This window comes from Narcine bancroftii, chromosome 6 (genome assembly GCF_036971445.1).
Source record: "Narcine bancroftii isolate sNarBan1 chromosome 6, sNarBan1.hap1, whole genome shotgun sequence".
NCBI classification, from domain to species: domain Eukaryota; kingdom Metazoa; phylum Chordata; class Chondrichthyes; order Torpediniformes; family Narcinidae; genus Narcine; species Narcine bancroftii.
In genome coordinates this window covers 184515373-184535130 of record NC_091474.1, presented here as the reverse complement: position 1 = coordinate 184535130, position 19758 = coordinate 184515373, and the positions used below count along the sequence as shown (strand labels likewise).

At 41.4% G+C, this 19758-nt stretch overlaps 2 protein-coding genes across 2 annotated transcripts in view; one reads left to right on the top strand and one right to left on the bottom strand.

The window, feature by feature from the left end:
• The first annotated feature begins 4655 nt into the window (after positions 1-4655).
• Positions 4656-19758, top strand: part of hddc2 (HD domain containing 2) — a 285409-nt gene continuing 270306 nt past the window's right edge. The window contains exon 1 of the mRNA XM_069886927.1: positions 4656-4888. Coding sequence (XP_069743028.1) covers positions 4853-4888 — 36 coding nt within the window. The 5' untranslated portion in view covers positions 4656-4852. The remainder of the gene's footprint in view (positions 4889-19758) is intronic.
• hey2 (hes-related family bHLH transcription factor with YRPW motif 2) lies at positions 4968-8169 on the bottom strand. Its single transcript, XM_069886917.1, has 5 exons — positions 7868-8169; positions 7654-7732; positions 7466-7549; positions 7175-7256; positions 4968-6156 (listed from the first exon to the last, which is right to left on the bottom strand). The coding sequence occupies exons 1-5, from the start codon at positions 7948-7950 to the stop codon at positions 5465-5467; spliced, it is 1020 nt and encodes a 339-aa protein (XP_069743018.1). The 5' UTR covers positions 7951-8169; the 3' UTR covers positions 4968-5464.

Sequence of the window (19758 nt, the reverse complement as noted above, 5' to 3'; positions counted from 1 at the left end):
TCCTCCGTACTTTTAAATTTAATTGACCACAATCTAACTCAAAATATTTTTAGCAAAATGTTTTTTTATAAAAACAAATCTCAATCTTAGCTGTCTATATTATTTTAATATTATATAATCTATACTCTTGTCAGAAGTAAATTCTGGAGGATGAAGCACAGTATTTAACAAGCAAACTATTATTTGAATCAGTGTAGCATCTTTGTATAAGAGCACAAGCTACAGATGGGAGGTTAGCAGTACGTCCATATAGTCGGAAAGTGTTTTTGATTCACACATATTTGTATGGAGATTGCCTCTGCTCTAGTTTGGGAAAATTTTATGGTTTGCTCTGTCATTTTTAGAATAGAATTGTAGATTCTAGCTTGTTTCTTAAGTAACAGGCCATTTCAGCCCTTGAGCCCATGCTGCCCAATTAAACCCAATTGACTTACCACCCCTCATATGTTGTTTTTTTGAACAATAGGAGGAAACTGGAGCGCTCAGAGGAAATCTACACTGACATGAGGAGAACATACAAACTCCTTACAGTCAGTGCAGGATTTGAACCCCAAACCCAGTCACTGGCACTGTAACAGCTACACTAATCATGCTGCCTGTTCTTTGTTGTCTTTATTTTTTTGTGTTGCAGCACAAGCTCAGTATTCTGGTGCATATTTGTTAATGTGTATCTTAAAATGGACATCTTAAAAATCTGTGTTTGTTTATTTGCCAGATTTTCATCCCATCAAAATCAATGGCTTTGTAATTGAATAACATTGTATGGGATTGTAACTGCTGCCTAAAGTCTCATTTTGAGCTGAAGGATACTTCCTTCCATATTAATTAGGGATTCTCAGTGGACATCTAAAGCTCAGACCTAAAATAGGTATTGTCAAAATGGACTCTAATGTCTGCAAAATATACCAGATAGGATCTGGTTAATTTCAACTGAAATCTGAAAAGAAAGTTCAAAGTTTTTCTTTAATTTTTTTTTTGTAACAAGTGTCTTCCTTGCTTTTAATTAAAATCCATACCAGCCATTCTCAACCACCCCCCACCCCCACAGGACTCTGCTCAAAATTTATGGGCCTCTTTCCCCCTGAAGCAGTCAAGGTTTGGTTTCTTCCGTTTTTCCTCTCCTACCAACTACATACAAAAATTATTGTATGAGGGGAAAAGAAAACAAGGTTTTTAGTTAAATATGCTTGAACCCCAGAGGGGTTAAGAATGGCTGCTCTACGCTATCTTTTTTTTCTTCAGGACTCCCATTGATGACCTCAACCCATATTGTCATCCAAACTAGCTGCAGTCAGAACTTTATCTTATCCTACATCTAGGATTCCAATTGGTACCTGTGGCACATGAAGGTCCTGTACCACCGATTTGTCTTGGTCCTGCTCCCGACCTTATCAAGCACCCACAATTTGAAACTTCTCAGTCAATTTGTTTTACAACATTCAGCCTATCCATATACCTTTTTTAAAAATTACAAGTTGCTGAAGTAAGATGTATTTCCTCCCATTTTAAAGGTAATTTTCTCTATTTGTAATCAATTGAATTGACAGGGGCAGGCAAACTGCTATTTGCCTTGTCAATGCTATTATTGAGGCAGCCATTAGGAGGTGCACAGGAGCCTCCTAAATGTCTCTTGTGCACCTCCCAATGGCTGAAGACATTATTTGTTCCTTTGTCAGAAATGTTTTTCTCTAAGCTGGAAACTAGTTTCCTGAAAATCAATATAATAATGGTATATTTAAAAAAAAAGCAATGAATGAAACTATTCTATTGTAAGTGAATATATTGACAATGGATACAATTAAAAGTTCTTTGGAATAATGTTTAGAAACCTGAAGCATCAGGATCCCATTTTTTTCCAGGAATCAACAGGCGGCCAATGAGTCCTCACTCTATTAATTTAAATAATTTCATAATTTTGTCCCTCATCTTGCAATGAGAAATGTTTCCCTAGCTTCTTGCGAGACTTCCATTAAACACCAACTCTGATAAACTCGAGAGAACAAAGGGCATTGATCTCAGCTAACTCTCGATCTTTTCCCCATCTCCTACAGTAAAATTGCCCTTGTTTTACACATTTCCTATGATTACACATGCACCATAGAAAACCGTATGAAAAGTTGCCCCAGGCAACAGTCTTGAACTTGTGACATATATTTAATATATATAATTTAGAACATTCAGAATGGCCACTTAATTACAGCCCATTTTGATTTTAAACAAGAAATACACAGAGACTACAGATTCTGGGATTAGGAACAAAAAATGAAGGACTGGAAGAGTTCAGCAGGTTAAGCAACATTTATGGAGGAAAAGAGGATGATCAACAGTTTGGATTGAGACTTATGCAGGTTCTCATCCCAAAACATTGACCATCTCTTTGGGTCCATAAATGCTTCTTGAGTTCTTCCAGCAGTTCATTTTTGATTATTTTTAAAAAATCCTTATCTTGTTTTACTTTTGATTATAACAGATTGTGGATTGCTATGAAAGCTATCTAACTTCTTTCAAGTACAAAGTTGACATAAGGATATTCAATGACCAGCACATTTTTCTTTTGTAAAATCAGTGTATATTTATAAACATTTAATGAATAACAGGTTATTAGAATGCAGGTAAATAAGAAAAAAAGTGTCATTTGTATTGAAACATCTCCTGCATACAGTAAACATGTTTTATCACTGTCTTCTCCACACAGCAGAGAATTCAAGTGCAAAATATTATCTACAATGCTATAGTTTTTACACATTCTAACCTCTGATATTGCATACAAACATATTGTTTTGTCTTATTTTACATTTTTCATAATTAAAGTCAAAGTTTAATTTTGGACAGGGTTTAAGTTAAAGGTAATGTTTTTAATCCTATGATATCATATTGAGTAGCAGATTAATGACAGTGGGAATCTAGCTGGGTAAAATGAGCAAATACATCTTACTTCAGCAATTTGTAATTTTGGAAAGGTATAAGGAAGTTTCTTCTACAGATTTTTTTTCATTAAATATTGTCTTCCATAAACAGACCTAAAAAGGATGAATGCATTTAAAATATATTCCTAAAAGTTTGAGCAACCACATGTTTCAGCTTGAACAATTGAGTTTGTGGCTATGTTGCCTAGTTCTCAGACCACAGTATTAATATTTGATCATTTGGCACAGGATATAAACCTTAGTCCATCAGTTCCAAATAGAGTTTAATAGAACAAAGTATTTCATCACCCCTGTTCATATTTGCATAGTTAATATATCAATCTGATGTTATATAATTTCCAGAAATAAATGTCATGTTTTCACCTATTTCTGGAAGTGTGGGACTGCTTACTGAAATAATGTTATATTATTGACCATAACAATTTTAATTTTGAAAATAATTAAGCAGAAACCCTCCTCCAAAATAATTAATCTGCAGCAATACCAAGCAGTATTTCTTTAATCTAGCTTTAATAAAAAAAATGTTCTAAGCACAAAAATGGAAGTGAGACTAAAATGGAAAAAAAGTAAATTTATTTGCAGAATTCTGTTTTAGTATGTTAATAGCCACTGGAATAGATACCCTTTCATTGATTGGTATTCACTTGCAGTGGTGGTGACACTTTTCACACTGAATTTGTTAATTTATATCCTCTTCGATGAACTTTACATTGGTGTAATTTAATTTTCAAGGGGCAATGGAAAGAATATGGGATCATTATGGGAATATTGGGAATAAAATAAAATCCAAAGTATGGCAGGGAGAGATTCCCTCTTCCATTGTTTAAAACATTAAAATGTGTGGATTGAAATAAAAAGGTGAAGTATATAAAATTAATCACACTGATGTTAGACAATGTTGACCCTGCTTCCCTATTCATCATACAATATAAATCTCACTTTGGATAAAAAGGGGAGTTGAATATAAATGCATTGCAGGAAGATGTTAGGACTGGGGAAGGCTGACACGCGTAAACGTGAAAATAGGGTTGTGTTTGTTTTCAGGATCCTTTTCAATACAATCTCCCAATTGCCTCATAGTAAAATGAGGCACGACCTCATAGTGAATCTGAAAATACTCAATTGTTCCCTCTTTAAGATGAGTTAATATATAATCAATGGGAAATTTCGAATCTGGGCTATTAAATTTTGGATTTGAGTAATGAAATATGCGCTATAGACGAATTATTAAAGATCATTTGACTATTGTAAATTTTGTTTTGCCCTTAGGCTTTAAACAGTTTGATACATAAATTGAGCGCGTCAATCTTTTATATTTCATTGTGTCCAAATAATTTGTTACATCAAACTATTTCCAATCCCATGTGAAAATATCACTTCCGATAAAATTGATGTTCACATCTACAGTCTGTACTTCTCACAAAGGAACTGATGTCCATTTAGGAACAGTGTTTAGTTACAGCTGCCACTTCTACAGTAAATTGTGTTCAGCTGTTTCAGCACCAGGCAAGGAGTGTTGTGCGAATGCTGTTTTGATATTATTGTTTTTTTTAAATATAGGTCCCTTGGAGAACTCCACTCATTTTCCGGTAGGCTCTCTGTCAGAATGTTTCTGGCTCAAGTGCCCAATCTCAAAGAGAAATTCTAGAGGATCCAATCGGCGAAATTAACTTGAAAAGCGGCTGAAATTAATAGTTCATTATTGTCTGTAATTAATCCATTGTTCCATCTCGGTTATTTCTACATGAGATTGACTGGTTACTGTTGCAGAGAAAGTCTCAAATGGAAAACTCTGCTACGTTTCCATTCAGATATCCTGCCAAAATTTGCGACCCATTTCACCATGTAAAGAACCCATACGACGAGCGAGATCCATCCAAAATCGGCCAGGATTGAATCTTTCCGTTATTCTCAGGTGGATATCGATGACTGCCATTTCTGTTCTCTCTGGTGGATTTGCGGTGAGTGTCTGAGTAAAATTTCTTCAAGGGGATAGAGTAGAATGGTTATAATTTGCATACACAAAATAGTCAATATTGGGATACTTGAAAGCAGAAAGCTGGCGTGTAAAATTGTTGTCGATTTGTTCGTAACAGTACTGGTGCCTCTTGCAGTGGGTTACAAACCAAGGCCCTGCAGAGAGCAAGTTTTTTTCAATCAATTATTGTTTTCATGAACGCTTCCAATTTCTTGACGAGGCAAAAGTCAAATAGCGGAAGAATGCATGGAGGTGAATAGGCTTGTCAGCAGTAGTCAGGTACAATGTAGAAACAGGCCCTTAGCTGTTTCCTGCAGTGAGTGCCGGCGCTGCATATATGACCCGCCCTCTCCAATGCAAGGCGCGGGGAAGGACAGTGGGTGATAGATAGATGGGGGGTCAGGGGTTGAGTACGAGAGCTCGTTCGTTAAGTACAATGTACACCGAAATTCTTACTTGCTACAGCCAAACTGTACGTACAGGTGAAGTGTTGGATCAGAAGGGTATGATGGGTCAAGGGAGAAGAGAATCTGTTCTGGTCATCTGCACTCAGACCGGTTCAGAAAGCTCCTATCTCCGTACTCCAAAGTCTGTAGGGATTCCCCTCGCCGCTGCCAGTCTGCGGTCCGGCGGCAAAGCTGGACGGGTTGAGTCCAGCGCCGCCCGGGGCTAACACGGCAGCAGCGGGTAAGGTGCCAAACGGGAGCGGGAAGGAGTGGGCGGCGGCGTGCACCGTGGCGGAGAGGGAGAGGAGGGAGGTGGAGAGCGGGGCCATGCGGCCAGCACCGCCTATCGGGACCGCCCGCAACGACGTATCCGCTTGAGCGGCGGCCGCCGCAGCCCCCACCGCCGCCGCCGCCGCCAGAGTGGCGGTGAGCAAAGCCGAGCTTTCCCGGGGGTGTTTGACGCCGGTACCTGGCTGCATTTCGGAAGAGGTGGTGGCCAGCAGCCGGTCGCTGGCGATGCCGTGGTGCTGCAGCAAGGCGGAGGGCAGCTGGTGGAAGGCGGCCGCCCAGTGCTGCTGCTGCTGGAGCCGCTGCTGGTGTCGCTGGTGATGAGCCACGGACGAACTCATCACAGCCGCTTCCCGCTGAGAGGCGTAAGTGTTGAGGTGAGAGACCAGGCGGAGCCGCAGCGGGTCCGAAGTGTCAAGACCTTCCACCGAGCTCAGATAACGTGCTACCTCGGCCAAACACTCCCGGAAACCGATGCTCATAAAGTCCATAGCGAGAGCGTGAGCGTCAAAAAAACCTTTGGAACAGAAAGAGTGAGTGAGATGCTGCCCACAGCGGCCAGACTGTAACTTGGAGCATCGCACTGACCATACTATTTGGCATTCATTACCACTTCAGCACAATTGGTTTTAATATTTTTGAATTACAAGAGCTTGGGTTATAAGAGGCTGCGTAGTCTAGGTTGGGCGTTGATTCTCTGGCGTATAGGAGTTCAATTTTATTATCACCTGACTGTACATAGATAACCAGGTCACTTCAAGGGCACAGCTAAGGTGACCAGACAGCCTTTCCCCCATATATTTAAGCTGAGAAGGGAAAACCTATAAAGTAGACCGGACAAGTACGTAGAGGGTGGTGGGGATGTGCAACTATCTGCCAAGCGGGACAACTGTAACGTTTAAAGGACATTTGGATAGATGCATGTGGGCAGGCAAATCTAGCTCAAATTGACATCTTGGTCGGTATCAGCAAATTATGAGAGACCAGTGTCTCATTATAACTTTGACTGTTTCGTATCGAATCATTTATATAGACCGAATATTGCGTTGAGAGCAGTCCGCTTCTAATGAAAAACATTTGTATGTTGCTATGAAATGAGGGGTGATTTAAACGAATGAATTACTTGCAGCTAATTTCCTCCTTCTGTAGGCCTGAAATTAATCTGCTGTAGATCGCTGCGTGTCAGACGTGTGGCTCCGTGGTAACGTTAGGTGGCGATGTTGCAGAGGGCCCCCTGTATCTGTGTTTGTTTAGTATTTCTGGGTAGGTCTGGCTGCTCCAAGCAAAAAAAGTCCAAACAATCTCTGCATGCGACTCCCCGGTTTCACAAAGCACTCCCTCCCGCAGAGTTAGGAAAGCAAACAGAAGCCGGGGTCAAGTGCCGCTTTTGTCTCGCCGGCTCTTTCCCACGAGCTCAGTGATACTATTAGCATTTCCACTGCACTCTGCCGGGCCGCCCACAATTGACAGTGCGCGGTATCCTTGGGTTATCCCAGCCAAGTAGTCTTTGAAGGGGCACTCGATTAACGTCTTACCTTTACCTCCGGTCGCCCGAAGCATCTTTAAATGGTCCACCGTCATCTGAAGTATTTCCGCTTTCTCCAGCTTTGCTGATCCCTTGAAAGTAAAAAGTTGTCGCAATTATTTTTTTTCCAAATTCTCACTCGGTGATTACCAACGTAGTATTTTACTCGAGTATCTATAAAGGACAATGTATTATCCCTAAAGTAATTAATAAATTAATTTATTGATAGGGTTACTAATATTTTAATAACGTGTTCAAAGATCGAATGTATAACAACTGAATGGAGCAGTCATCTATCTACCTGTTTCTCAAAAGCTGTGGGGACCAGTCGACGCAGCTCTGACAAACTGTTGTTAATACGATCCCGGCGTCTTTTCTCAATGATCTAGGAGAACGAAAGTAGTACCGTTAGATCAGGATAAATATTTTGGGAAGCAATCGAAAGGTGTGCCACAATAGTTTCGAAACAATATCAAAAAACATCCTCACCCCTCTTCTTTTCTTTCTGGCCATTATTTGGGAAGTTGTGGTCGGCGACCCAGCTCTCATGAGCACATTAGTGTCCTGCCTGTTCAAATGGGCAAAACGGCGAAACTATCAGTCTTATTGCAATTCTGTCCGAATCATACGAATGCAAACATTGAATTAAAGAGTGTCATTTAAAGTTTACTCAATGTTGAGCTGTAAAGAACACGAAACTCACCCTGCGTAGATATTTTCGCTACCTACGTCTATAGTTTCATCAATATCGCTATCTGAAGAACTTTCTTCACAAGGGCGTTTCATTGTTGCTGGAGAAAATAATTTCGTGATTTGTTTTCAGAAGCTAGCCGTTCAGCTCAAACCACCCAGATCCTGCGCGCTGTTGGCAGCCTGAACCCAGTCTGCTGCTCTTTCCCACGGTATAAGCTCTATCAATGTTGCAATGTCTCGCTGAGCTCGCTGTCCCACAACCCGCAACAAGCTTTGATTGACAGTACGCCGCTCCCGGTTTGAAGGAGATTCCTTTTTCATTGGTGCAAAATGATGACGTCTCCTTTGTACGTCAAACGCGCGGGTCGGGAAAAGCGTGGGAAAGCTGTGTCGAGCTCACTTAAAAGGGGTCGCTGCTGGAAGAGCCAGGGGAACTTTTAAATGTTGTACGGAGAAGCATTCATGTTTAACGATAACAGACGTATATTAAAGTCCCTATATAGCTCTCGCAAGGTTATATTCCTTAATCAAATATAATGTGCAATTTCCATACTCCATTAGTCTTTGTTCTTCTCTTGAGAGCATTGGACCTATAGTTTTGATCCGCTTGGCTTGTCAAATTCCAGAAATCTTAAGTTTTGTCCACCGTTTGCTTTTTAGTTTTGCACGCAGAATCCTGCGTTGCAAGAAATTGGATTTCCCATCGTTGGGAAAATAGTCCATGTGTACAACCTCTACAGGGAAAAATCATTTTCTCTCAATTCCATTAAGGTTGTTTATGTAAGAAGAACAAAAGTTTAAAACTATAAACTAATATCGACTGTAAGTAAAGTAGGCATTCAAAACATGGTCCAGGCCAAGGAATCAAAATCTCTGACACGATTATAAAAGTGGACGTAAGTCAAGCTTGTCTATTTAAAGTCGCTAGAGACAGCGAAAGACAGAAGCATCCATTGATTTTTTTTTATTAAAGAGCCGCTTTTGTACTCGATGGATGGCTAAGCTGTGGTATAACCGTGTGAACAGAAACTGAACACTATTCTTCAGCACTTCCCCTGTAATTTGAACTTTCTGAATTGCACGTTGCCGCAAGAGAGGTGGTTTGAAGAACATGATAGCGCCTTGTGTGCATGACTCCGGTAAAGGTGTTCTGGTAAAACTAATAAAAAGCACAACAGATAAAACAGAAGGAGCATTGTTGCTGGATTTAAAGATCCCGAATACAATTGTCAGAAATGTACCGACCATTTTAGTTAATTTCTAATGTGCATCGTAATTTCTTATCACAAAATCTTCATGAAACTCGACATCATTCACAGAAAACAATCGTATCGCTCAACATGTCCAAGAAGGCGTTACAATGATTATTCATCTGGCTTTTATTTTGCTATTTTGAACTGTATTCGGACATTAAAACTTTATTAACTTCCACCTAAATAAATCCAAGACTCAACAATAATCGACCCAATGAAAATATTTGAGCTTTTTTAAGCGCATTGTTTGCTTTTGTGAGCGCCTTGCTCGGGAGAGGGCAATATAATTTTAACATTTCAGTTTGGATGCAGTTATCTTGGACTATTTCCGATTTATTCAATTTCCAGGGTAGAGAAAGACACTGGTTTAACTTCACAGGAGTATCTGGGAGAGTAAATAATGGCTGCTGAGAACTTTGAAGGAGTGACGGGATGATTGCTTGCATGAAACATGGAACCAGTCATATGATTGTTGAAGAATTATGGGATCTGGTGTTGGGAGTGATAAATTGTGATCACACCGATGAGATCGTTCAGACGTTAACTTATTTAGATTGTAGTATTATTAATTGCTTCGGAAGTAATTACTCAAGCAAATAAGATAAATAAGACGAATATTTAAAATATGACTTTTTATTTAAAGGAACTTTGCGCCACGATACATTAAAGGTTAAACGTTAACTAAGATTTAGAAAGCTTCTAAAAGATACAAGCAGACATTTTATTGCTTCCAAGTTGATTCTGAGGTAATTGAGCCCGGGACTTGGAGAATTCTGTCTGAAATCGTTGGAGTTAGATTACCATCTTTGTAACCTTGAATGTTGGGGTTAGTGAGCCCATTGGCTTTTAAAATGTGCCCGTGTTAAATCCCAGAAGATTTCAGCATTTAATGAAGTCAAGATCAAGGGACGTGTAATTGTTTTGACAATAAACCTGGAATCATCCTGCTGACTTCCCGCTACTTCTATAATGTTTCACCGCAGTAAATGCGAGTGGTTTCCCCAAAAGTCTCCATCTAAAGCTTTTTTTCTTCCAAATGGATATTTGAATATTGAATTCATTGTATTTCGCGTGTTTTAATGCTGGTGCAACTGATGAAAATGAGTGTGGCTTGTTTCATACCTCGTTACTCTGCCCGTTAGTTTGTAAAAAGTTTACAAAATATTTGCAGACGGCAGGAAAACCGGGAGCAGGTCGAATTGTTTCTGTTAGCTTATAACTCCCGTGAAATCTTAAACTCAGATTTTTTGCTATTTTCTGGAGTTTTTGATTTCCAAAGGGTCATAATGCTGAGACGATTTCATCTGCTAGAATTTTTACAAAATCAAATGAATTATTTTCAAATAAAGCCTACTGCGTAAAACAATATTTGATGAATCCTGGTTACTGCACTAATATATATATATATATATGGTAATTTACATGATTAAAATATTATTCATTCACATTAACCCATATTTTTAAACTGTAATTTATACTTGTGTGGCACTTTCCCCGACTGACGTGCACGTGTTTTAAATTATTTACATTCATTCATAATTTGTAAAGCTAGCCATCCGTTATACAGCGAGGCGGTTAAACAAGCACATGTAAACTGCGCGGAAACATTAAACCTTTTTCTCCCTCCGGAACGTTAATGATTGTGACGTTGTTTCTTGTTCCACGGCAGAACTTTAAAAAAAACACAGCTTTGCTGCCGTTTTCCACCCTACTTTCATTTTCATACCATCCATTTCATGATTCTCTCCTTTCCTTGATCTTTTGCCTCCATCTCAGGTGTAGGTTAGCGACCGACAACATCTCATTTAGCTTCCTGTAAGGATTCAATTTGACATTCTCAGTTTCTCTGCCTCCATCCTCTTTGATCAGAGTTTCCGAGATGTTAACTTTTCTTCTTCGGCGCAGTCTCCCATTCACTATATTTGAAAGGGCGCTCAACCACATCCGTTTCATTTCCTACGCTTCTAATCCCAGCCCCTCTCATTTTGTTCAAGGACAGGGTATTCCTGGTCCTCGTTCTCCGTGATTTGCAACATCTCCCATATGTCGCTGGATCCATCTACCCGCCCTGCCGAATTTGTATCACACGACCTCGATCTTTTTCTCCCTTCCCTCTTGTTTTCATCGTTATCCTGTTTAATCTCTAGTGGATCACCTGCGATGAACTCGCCTTCATCCCCTGTCAGCTGGCAGCAACGCCACGTCTGGCATTCCGTTTCTTCTGGTCCCTATTCTTTCTCCGTTTTTCTCGCCATTCTTTCCACGTCCATGGAACTGAAAAGATGCTTGATTTCTAATTTTATAGAGAAATACGAAAGCCTGCATTCGCTGCGATTGCAGAAAAATCACAGAAATGCTTGAGGAGACCTGCTGAGTTCCTTCAGCATTTCTGTGATTTCTTACCTGTTTGAGTTCTGAGGATAGGTCATTGACCTAAAGTGCTGCTTCCGTCTCCACAAACGTTGCTGGATCTGACGACATTTCGAGCGTTTTGGGGTGGTTATCTGACGCTAGTCTTGTACTCTTCACAATGAGGCCAGTTATGTTGCAAGAAATTAAGAGCATGTAACAATGCTCCTGCAACACCTTCACAGGTAATTAGAACTTTTGAAAACAATTATTTTACTCCGAACCACTGGCCAAAATCCTCAAAGCTTGTGAAATGGATGGCCATGAAACACAGATGTCCACTTCTTGGAGATTAAGTTCTAACTTCGAATATGGCCAGCAGTGAGTAGGGGAGGGGATCGCGAGGTTTTGTCGGTTTATGGCCTATTGAAACATGTTATTTGTGTTGTCGGTGCCGGATTTTATACTGGCACAAATAAACAAAATATTGTGTGTGAGCCAATAAATTAAAACGTTTGAAGAAAACACGTTTCTTCGCGAACATACCAATGTCAGAATAACAATGGCCAAGAAATATAATCACAAAACAAAAAAAAAACCCAACATTTCCTTCAAATTCGTGGCACGTTGTAAAACAAATATTAACACTGATGCATTGGAATTCACTGTATAACGTCATTTATGCATAAATCTCAAACCAACTATTTATCGTTTAGTTCCGAATGTCAGAAGGGCGTTTAAATAGGATAAGCATTTTTATTTTGCACAAAATATTGGTGAAACTCAGCAAATCACACGGCGTTCTTTATGTAATAAAGATGCATAAAAACAAAGTTGGAGAAACTTAGCAGGTCAATCAATATCCTTTATACAACAAAGTTAAAAATACATAACCAACATTTCGGGCTTGAGCCCTTCATCAAAGTATGGAAAAATGTCGGCAGGTTTCAGAGCAAAAGAGTCAAGGGGAGTGGAGGAGGGATGGCTAGGTGAAGGGAAGGAGAAGGAAGCGAAGGAGGGAGAGGGAAGAGGAGAGCAGGTTGGGAGAAAATGGAAAAGTTTGTTCATGCCATCAAGCTGGAGCTTAGCCAGACTGAAAATCAGTTGTTGTTCCTCTAATTTGCGGGTGGTCTTGGTGAGATAGTACGAGGCCATAGACGGACATGGGAGTGTGACACTGAACTGAAATGGTTGGCGACTGGGAGGTCTCTGTCATGAGCAGATGGAGCAAAGGTGATCCGCGAAGTGATCTCCCAATCTGCGCCCAGTCTCTCCCATGTAGAGAAGGACACAAAGGGACCATCGGATGCAGTAAACCAGTCCTTCAGATACACGTGAACTGTTGCTTCACTTGAAAGGTCTGTTTGGGGCCCCCTGACCTTGATGAGGTGGGGGGGGGGGGGAGGTGTGGGTGCAAATGTGGCACCTCCAGCCACTGGGGAAGGTGGGGGAGGAGAAATTGGTGGGAAGGGGTAAGTGCATGAGGGAGTTACGGAGGGAGTGATCCCTACTGAAGGCAGAGAGATGGAGAATTGAGAGAAGGGGATAGAATCCTTGCAGGGAACAGGGTCTGAGGAAGTGTAGTCAAGGTAGTTAGTGGGCTTGTAAAATATCAGTGGAAAACTTGTCTCCCTAGATGGAGATAAGAGATCCAGGAAGGGGAGAGTGCTACTGGAGATGGACCAGTGAGTTTGATGGGATGGAATTTTCTGTGGAAAGCTTGTCTCCCGAGATGGAGATAATGTTTATGTTCGACTGTATTAGAAACAAAGTGTTTGGAAACAACCGCTGCTAATGGCCATGGCTGATGGATATGAAATTTGTAGCAATGGTCGGGCAATTGTCTCCGGTCGGAAAGACACGTGTTAAAGATCACTGGTTCGACAAAAGCCGGCTGTTCCCAGAATAACTGGAACAATGACAGGCAATTATAGAAATCCCAGGACAGTTTGGGACCACAAGAAAACTGACAGTCTAATAATTCGACCATAGACGGCTTCATATATTGTGTTGGATGCATTTATAGCTCACGAGTTATTTTCACATGAGATTGGTCGTTGCACATAGATACAAATTGGTTAAGGAAATAAAAGGGCAAACTGCGGGGTCAGTAAGTTCAGATCCATAGAGCCAAGGTTTGAACATTTTTCTCATCTGTTTTGAAGAAATGCGTAACGGAGACGAGAGCAGATCGAACAAATAAGAGTGAATTTCACAAAAATGGAGAATTGTGGGCTGTGAGATTGGGAAGGATTGAAGTTGGAGAGTAGGTATATATGTGGGTCGGCACGACATCGTGAGCCGAAGGGCTTGTATTGTCTGGTCATGTTCAATGTGCTAATGAGAGGCAGGAATTATTTCCTTAAAAATGTAGTTTTGCAACGAGTCGCAATCCACTTAAAGCATGATAAAGTTGAACTGTAATGCGATTTTGTTTGTTTTCCATAGTAGTTCTTCCTTTTAAGACATTAATGATGTGTCTCCAACTGCAATATTCAGGACCATAATCTTATGAAGTTGATCATCGTTATATAGCAAATAATTGCATTGATCAAAGTATATCCTATTAATAATTGGGAATAACGTCTTGCATGTTAAATTTCAATAGAAAAGTGCGAACATTGTTTTGTTCTGGAGTTCAGTTGGAGAGTTTCTCAGAACTGGGAACGGTGCCAAGTTCTTTCCTGTTTCCCATAGCTCCCCCTGACTGCAATGTAACTCTATCGCCGTGTGAGCGCCGTGCAGAGCGTGCGCGTCACTCAGCGGGACCCGCCCAAGCAAGGCCTTGGGTCACTCACACAGTACTGCACATGCATCTCAAAGCCATCAAAGAACCGCTACACAACACACACGCACACTGCAACTGCAGCTCCACTCTGCACATGCACACAGGTTGGAATATCGCTGCACTCTCTTCAACACGCACGTAGCAACATAGCAGGCTACTGTTGCACAATATAAAAGCACCCAGCAACGATTAAGTTACTGTTGTAAAATGTAAATTCAGCTAAAACAGTTCAAAGTATTGTAATACAATAGATAGCACAACCTAATAAGATGGGTTATTCTCTATCATAATGTGGCCTCACAATGCAGTGGAAAATATTGGTTTTAGTAAATCATTTTATGCAGTACATTTCACAACTCCAGAACATCCAAAGTCTCCCTGTGGTTTTTCAGAAGACAAGATAAATTTGTCACCTTGGAAACTGAGCCCATCTACAATGATCCTTTCAGATTTATTGTCAGAGCACATGCATGACATCACATACCACCCTGAGATTCTTTTTTCCTGTGATGAAGCAGAATTACCACTTACTGGTAGTGCTAAAAGAATGTACACAGTGTATACATGTAAACAGATGATGAAAGTAAACAAACTGTTGATTTTCTTAAAATTCTCTGTATTGCATAAAGTGCACAAGCAAGAGTCCTTTAATGAGTCCCTGACTGAGTTTGTTGTTGAGGAGTCTGATGATGGAGGGGTAGCAGCTGTTCCTGAACCTAGAGGTGCAAGTCATATGGTACCTGTACCTCTTTTATGATGGCAGCAGTGATAACAGTATGTGTGCTGGGTGGTGTCGATCCTTGCTCTTCAATGGCAGCGTTCCCTGTAGATGTTCTCTATGGTGGGGAGGGTTTTGCCTGTGAAGTCCTGGGTTGTATCCACTGTTTTGGAGGGCTTTATGTTCAGGGGTATTGGTGTCCCCATACTAGGCCATGATGCAACCAGTCAGCACACTTTCCACCACACATCTGTAGAAATTTGCCAGGGTTTCTGGTGTCCTGCCAAACCTCTGCAAACTCCTGAGGAAGTAGAGATGCTGACATGCTTTCTTCATGATGCCATTAGTGTGTTTGGTCCAGGAAAGATACTTCGAAAGAGTGACTCCCAAAAACTTAAATTTGCTCACCTTCTCCACCTCTGATCCCCCAACAATCACTGGATTGTATACCTCTGACTTGAAATCCATATCAATTCCTTACTTTTGGTGACCTTGAATACAAGGTTACTGTTGATGCACCATTCGACCAGGTTTTCAATCTCTCACCTTTCTCTATACAACCCACTACAGTGGTATTGATGACAAATTTGTAGATGGTGTTATTGTTGTACCAAGCTACACAGTCATAGGTGTAAAGTGAGTAGAGCAAGGTGATAAGAACACAGCCCTATGGTGCTCTGATACTGATGGAGAATGTGGAGGAGATGTTCTTGCCAATCCTCACTGATTGTTGTCTGGAGGTGAGGAAAGCAAGGATCCAATTACACAGTGGGGTGTTGAGTCCCATGTCTTGAAGTTTGCTGATCAGTTTTGAGGGAATGATGGTGTTAAATGTGAACTGTAGTCAATAAAGAGCATCCTGATGAATGCATCTTTACTGACCGGGTATTCCAGGTGTTTATGTAGACAATGATGTCATGAGGGTTGGTGTCACCCAATGTGTTGCTCCATGGACCTCTTCCTGTACCTAACCATACAGAATCCTTGGTAATATTTTTTGTTCTAATGTTACTCATAAATCATAATTCCCATATCTCTGAACGTAACGGCAATAGTAGTGAGAAATAACTAGCAAAATTAAAATTACACCTTTAAATTACAATATCATACACACAGCCTAAATGTATTTACAAGTACAAATTACCACAATGTTGTAGCTAAAACACCAGAAAATTTGACAAGGCAGTAACTATAAAAACACCTGCAGCAACAAAAACAACAGCACATGCTTGAGTGCGTGCAGTGACAAAACCACGTGATTCAAAGTGCCATTGTAATTGGGTAATAATGACTGCTCTGAGCGGAGTGCATTAGAAGGTTCGAAAAGAAAGTTAGCATAGGGTTTTAGCTTTCTATGTATATTGATACATGTAAACTTTTGTTGTTATAACTGCAGGGATATTTTTATAAAAATAATAAATTTCTGCTGAAACACTGCACAAACATTTTATACACTGTCATTTTGGTGTCACCCAGTATTGTCTGCACCCCCTGTACCACCCCCACCTAGTGATGCCAGTGTGTGTAGAGCCCGTGAGATGACATCCGATGTAGACCTATTGCTATGATAGGTGAACTGGAACGTATCCATGTCACCACTCAGACAGAAGCTGATGTGCTTCAACACCAGCCTTTCAAAACACTTCATCACTGTTGATGTAAGTGCTACTGGCCGATAATCATTAAGGCAGGTTACTACATTGACTGTAACAAACCAGTTATGCTCCTTCAACTTCCACATGAATTATCTTGAAAATATATAAGATGCTAGGCAGTTGTCTATCTATTGTTAGTTTGATTACATAAGATGAGAGATTGCATAAGTTGAAACCAGAACAATAAAAGAAACTGCTGGATGAACTCAGATGTTCAGGTAGTATCTATCGAGGGAAGGAGATAGTGGGTCGGACTGTTCATCAGGATGAGAATGGGGAAATAGCTGCTATAAAGGGGTGTGGGGCAGGGGTGATGCATTAGCTGTCAGATGATTGATGGATTCAGGTGAGGAGGGGTGATGGGCAGAAGGATCCAGTTGGCAGAGGGGTGGAGAAAGGCTGGGAGGTTATGTGAAGACAACAAAGGGCTGCATATTATTGAATTTGATTTTTAATAAGGAAGATGACTGTGTACAAATAAAGAGATGTTAAATTTTTTTTTAAAATAATTGAATTTAGACATTCTTTCTTTGGCTTGGCTTCACGGACGAAGATTTATGGAGGGGTAAATGTCCAAGACAGCTGCAGGCTCGTTTGTGGCTGACAAGTCCAATGGAGGACAGGCAGACACAGCTGCAGCGGTTGCAGGGAAAAATTGGTTGGTTGGGGTTGGGTATTGGGTTTTTCCTCCTTTGTCTTTTGTCAGTGAGGTGGGCTCTGCGGTCTTCTTCAAAGGAGGTTGCTGCCCGCTGAACTGTGAGGTGCCAAGATGCACGGTTTAAGGCGAGATCAGCCCACTGGCGGTGGTCAATGTGGCAGGCACCAAGAGATTTCTTTAGGCAGTCCTTGTACCTCTTCTTTGGTGCACCTCTGTCACAGTGGCCAGTGGAGAGCTCACCATATAACACGATCTTGGGAAGGCGATGGTCCTCCATTCTGGAGACATGACCTACCCAGCGCAGTTGGATCTTCAGCAGCGTGGATTTGATGCTGTCGGCCTCTGCCATCTCGAGTACTTCGATGTTAGGGATGAAGTCGCTCCAATGAATGTTGAGGATGGAGCGGAGACAACGCTGGTTGAAGCGTTCTAGGAGCCGTAGGTGATGCCGGTAGAGGACCCATGATTCGGAGCTGAACAGGAGTGTGGGTATGACAATGGCTCTGTATACACTAATCTTTGTGAGGTTTTTCAGTTGGTTGTTTTTCCAGACTCTTTTGTGTAGTCTTCCAAAGGCGCTATTTCCCTTGGCGAGTCTGTTTTCTATCTCGTTGTCGATGCTTGCATCCGATGAAATGGTGCAGCCGAGATAGGTAAACTGTGCCCAATGGAGATGTGGGGGAGGTTGGTAGTCATGGTGGGGAGCTGGCTGTTGGAGGACCTCAGTTTTCTTCTGGCTGTTGGAGGACCTCAGTTTTCTTCTGGCTGATGGAGGACCTCAGTTTTCTTCAGGCTGACTTCCAGGCCAAACATTTTGGCAGTTTCCGCAAAACAGGACGTCAAGCGCTGAAGAGCTGGCTCTGAATGGGCAACTAAAGTGGCATCGTCTGCAAAGAGTAGTTCACGGACAAGTTGCTCTTGTGTCTTGGTGTGAGCTTGCAGGCGCGTCAGATTGAAGAGACTGCCATCCATGCGGTACCGGATGTAAACAGCCTCTTCATTGTTGAGGTCTTTCATGGCTTTTTTCAGCATCATGGTGAAGAGGATTGAAAAGAGGGTTGGTGCGAGAACGCAGCCTTGCTTCACGCCATTGTTAATGGAGAAGGGTTCGGAGAGCTCATTGCTGTATCTGACCCGACATACAGCAGAGTAAAAGGCCATTTCGGCCCACAAGCCCATGCTGCCCAATTACACCCAATTAACCTACAACCCTGGTATGTTTCAAACAGTAGGTGGAAACTGGAGCCTCCAGGGAAAACCCAAGCAGACATGGGGAGAACTTACCAGCTCCTTATAGACAGCACAGGATGTGAACCCTGGTCCCAATCGCTAGTGCTATAACTGTGTGGTACTAACTGTTACACCAACCATTGCATCCTTGAAGAGTTCTGAACAGTAGACAGAGGGGATAGGAGAACCAGTGGGAGGTATGTATGGGTGTAAGGGAAATGGAACTAGTTGAGGTAGAGGAAAGAGACTGGGTAAAGAGTAAACTGGGTATGGGGGGGGTGGGGGGGGGGTTGGTCTGTGAGAGGATCTGGGTGGTTCAGAAAGAGAGAATGAAGGGAACCAAGGAGCTGAGGATTGGATTATAGACTACCCAGGTGGAATATGAGGTGTGGTTTCCTCTTCTTTGTGTTTGGCCTTATCCTGGCAATGGAGGACACTGAGAACAGGCAGGTAGGTGTAGGAATAGGGAGGAGAGGCTTTTAAAAGAAGCTAGTAACTGAGAGCTCTAGATGGCCATTGTGGACAGCATGTAGGTTTTGGACAAACTGGTTGCCTTATCTGAGTTAGATATCACTGATTAGGAGGACTACTGTGTATATCTTTTTTTTAAATTTTTTTTTTTATTTTTTTATTTTTCACACCATAAATCACATTAGCCATGATATACACTTTTTCTTGACTTTTTCTCCCCCCCCCCCCCCCTCCTCCCAAGCCACCCCCCACCCCCCCCCCCCTCATCCATTTTAGGTATACAATCTAGGTTGCATTAATTCAGTCAGACAATGTGTATATCTGATGTTGCGTGTAACCATCTAACACCCTGCTGCGATTACTAATGCACTGATAAAAGGGGAAAGTGGAAAATGCAAATCATGAACAGGATTTATTCAGAGCATTGGTTGTAAATCCTTATTATCTGCATGCACCTGTTAACTCAACATTCAGTTTATTTTGCCATCTGGCTCCACCTTCATATAATTTACAATAGCCAATTAATCTATCCAAACATCTGTAGGATGTGGGACGGACCCGAAGCATCTTGTAAGTAAGGCTCTCCTTGATGAAGGACAAATAGAACCAGGTGGGGGAAGGCATTCTGGTGGGTGAAATGTGTGCATAGGAGAGAGAAAGAGAGATCTTTTTAATATTCACATTCTTTGATGGTTTCAAATTTATTTGGATGGTTGGTGTCATTTTCCTGTTTGATAATATTTCTACAATAAACTCTTGGGAAATCTTTGCTATGTTGG

What these genes read in the sequence shown, in the direction of transcription:
- hey2 (XM_069886917.1), bottom strand. Translation starts at nt 7,950, where the DNA reads ATGAAACGCCCTTGTGAAGAAAGTTCTTCAGATAGCGATATTGATGAA. An exon ending in CCACAGCTTTTGAGAAACAG is followed by an intron (nt 7,257 to 7,465) that starts GTAGATAGATGA and finishes TTTACTTTCAAG; the next exon opens with GGATCAGCAAAGCTGGAGAA. An exon ending in TCGGGCGACCGGAGGTAAAG is followed by an intron (nt 6,157 to 7,174) that starts GTAAGACGTTAA and finishes TCTGTTCCAAAG; the next exon opens with GTTTTTTTGACGCTCACGCT.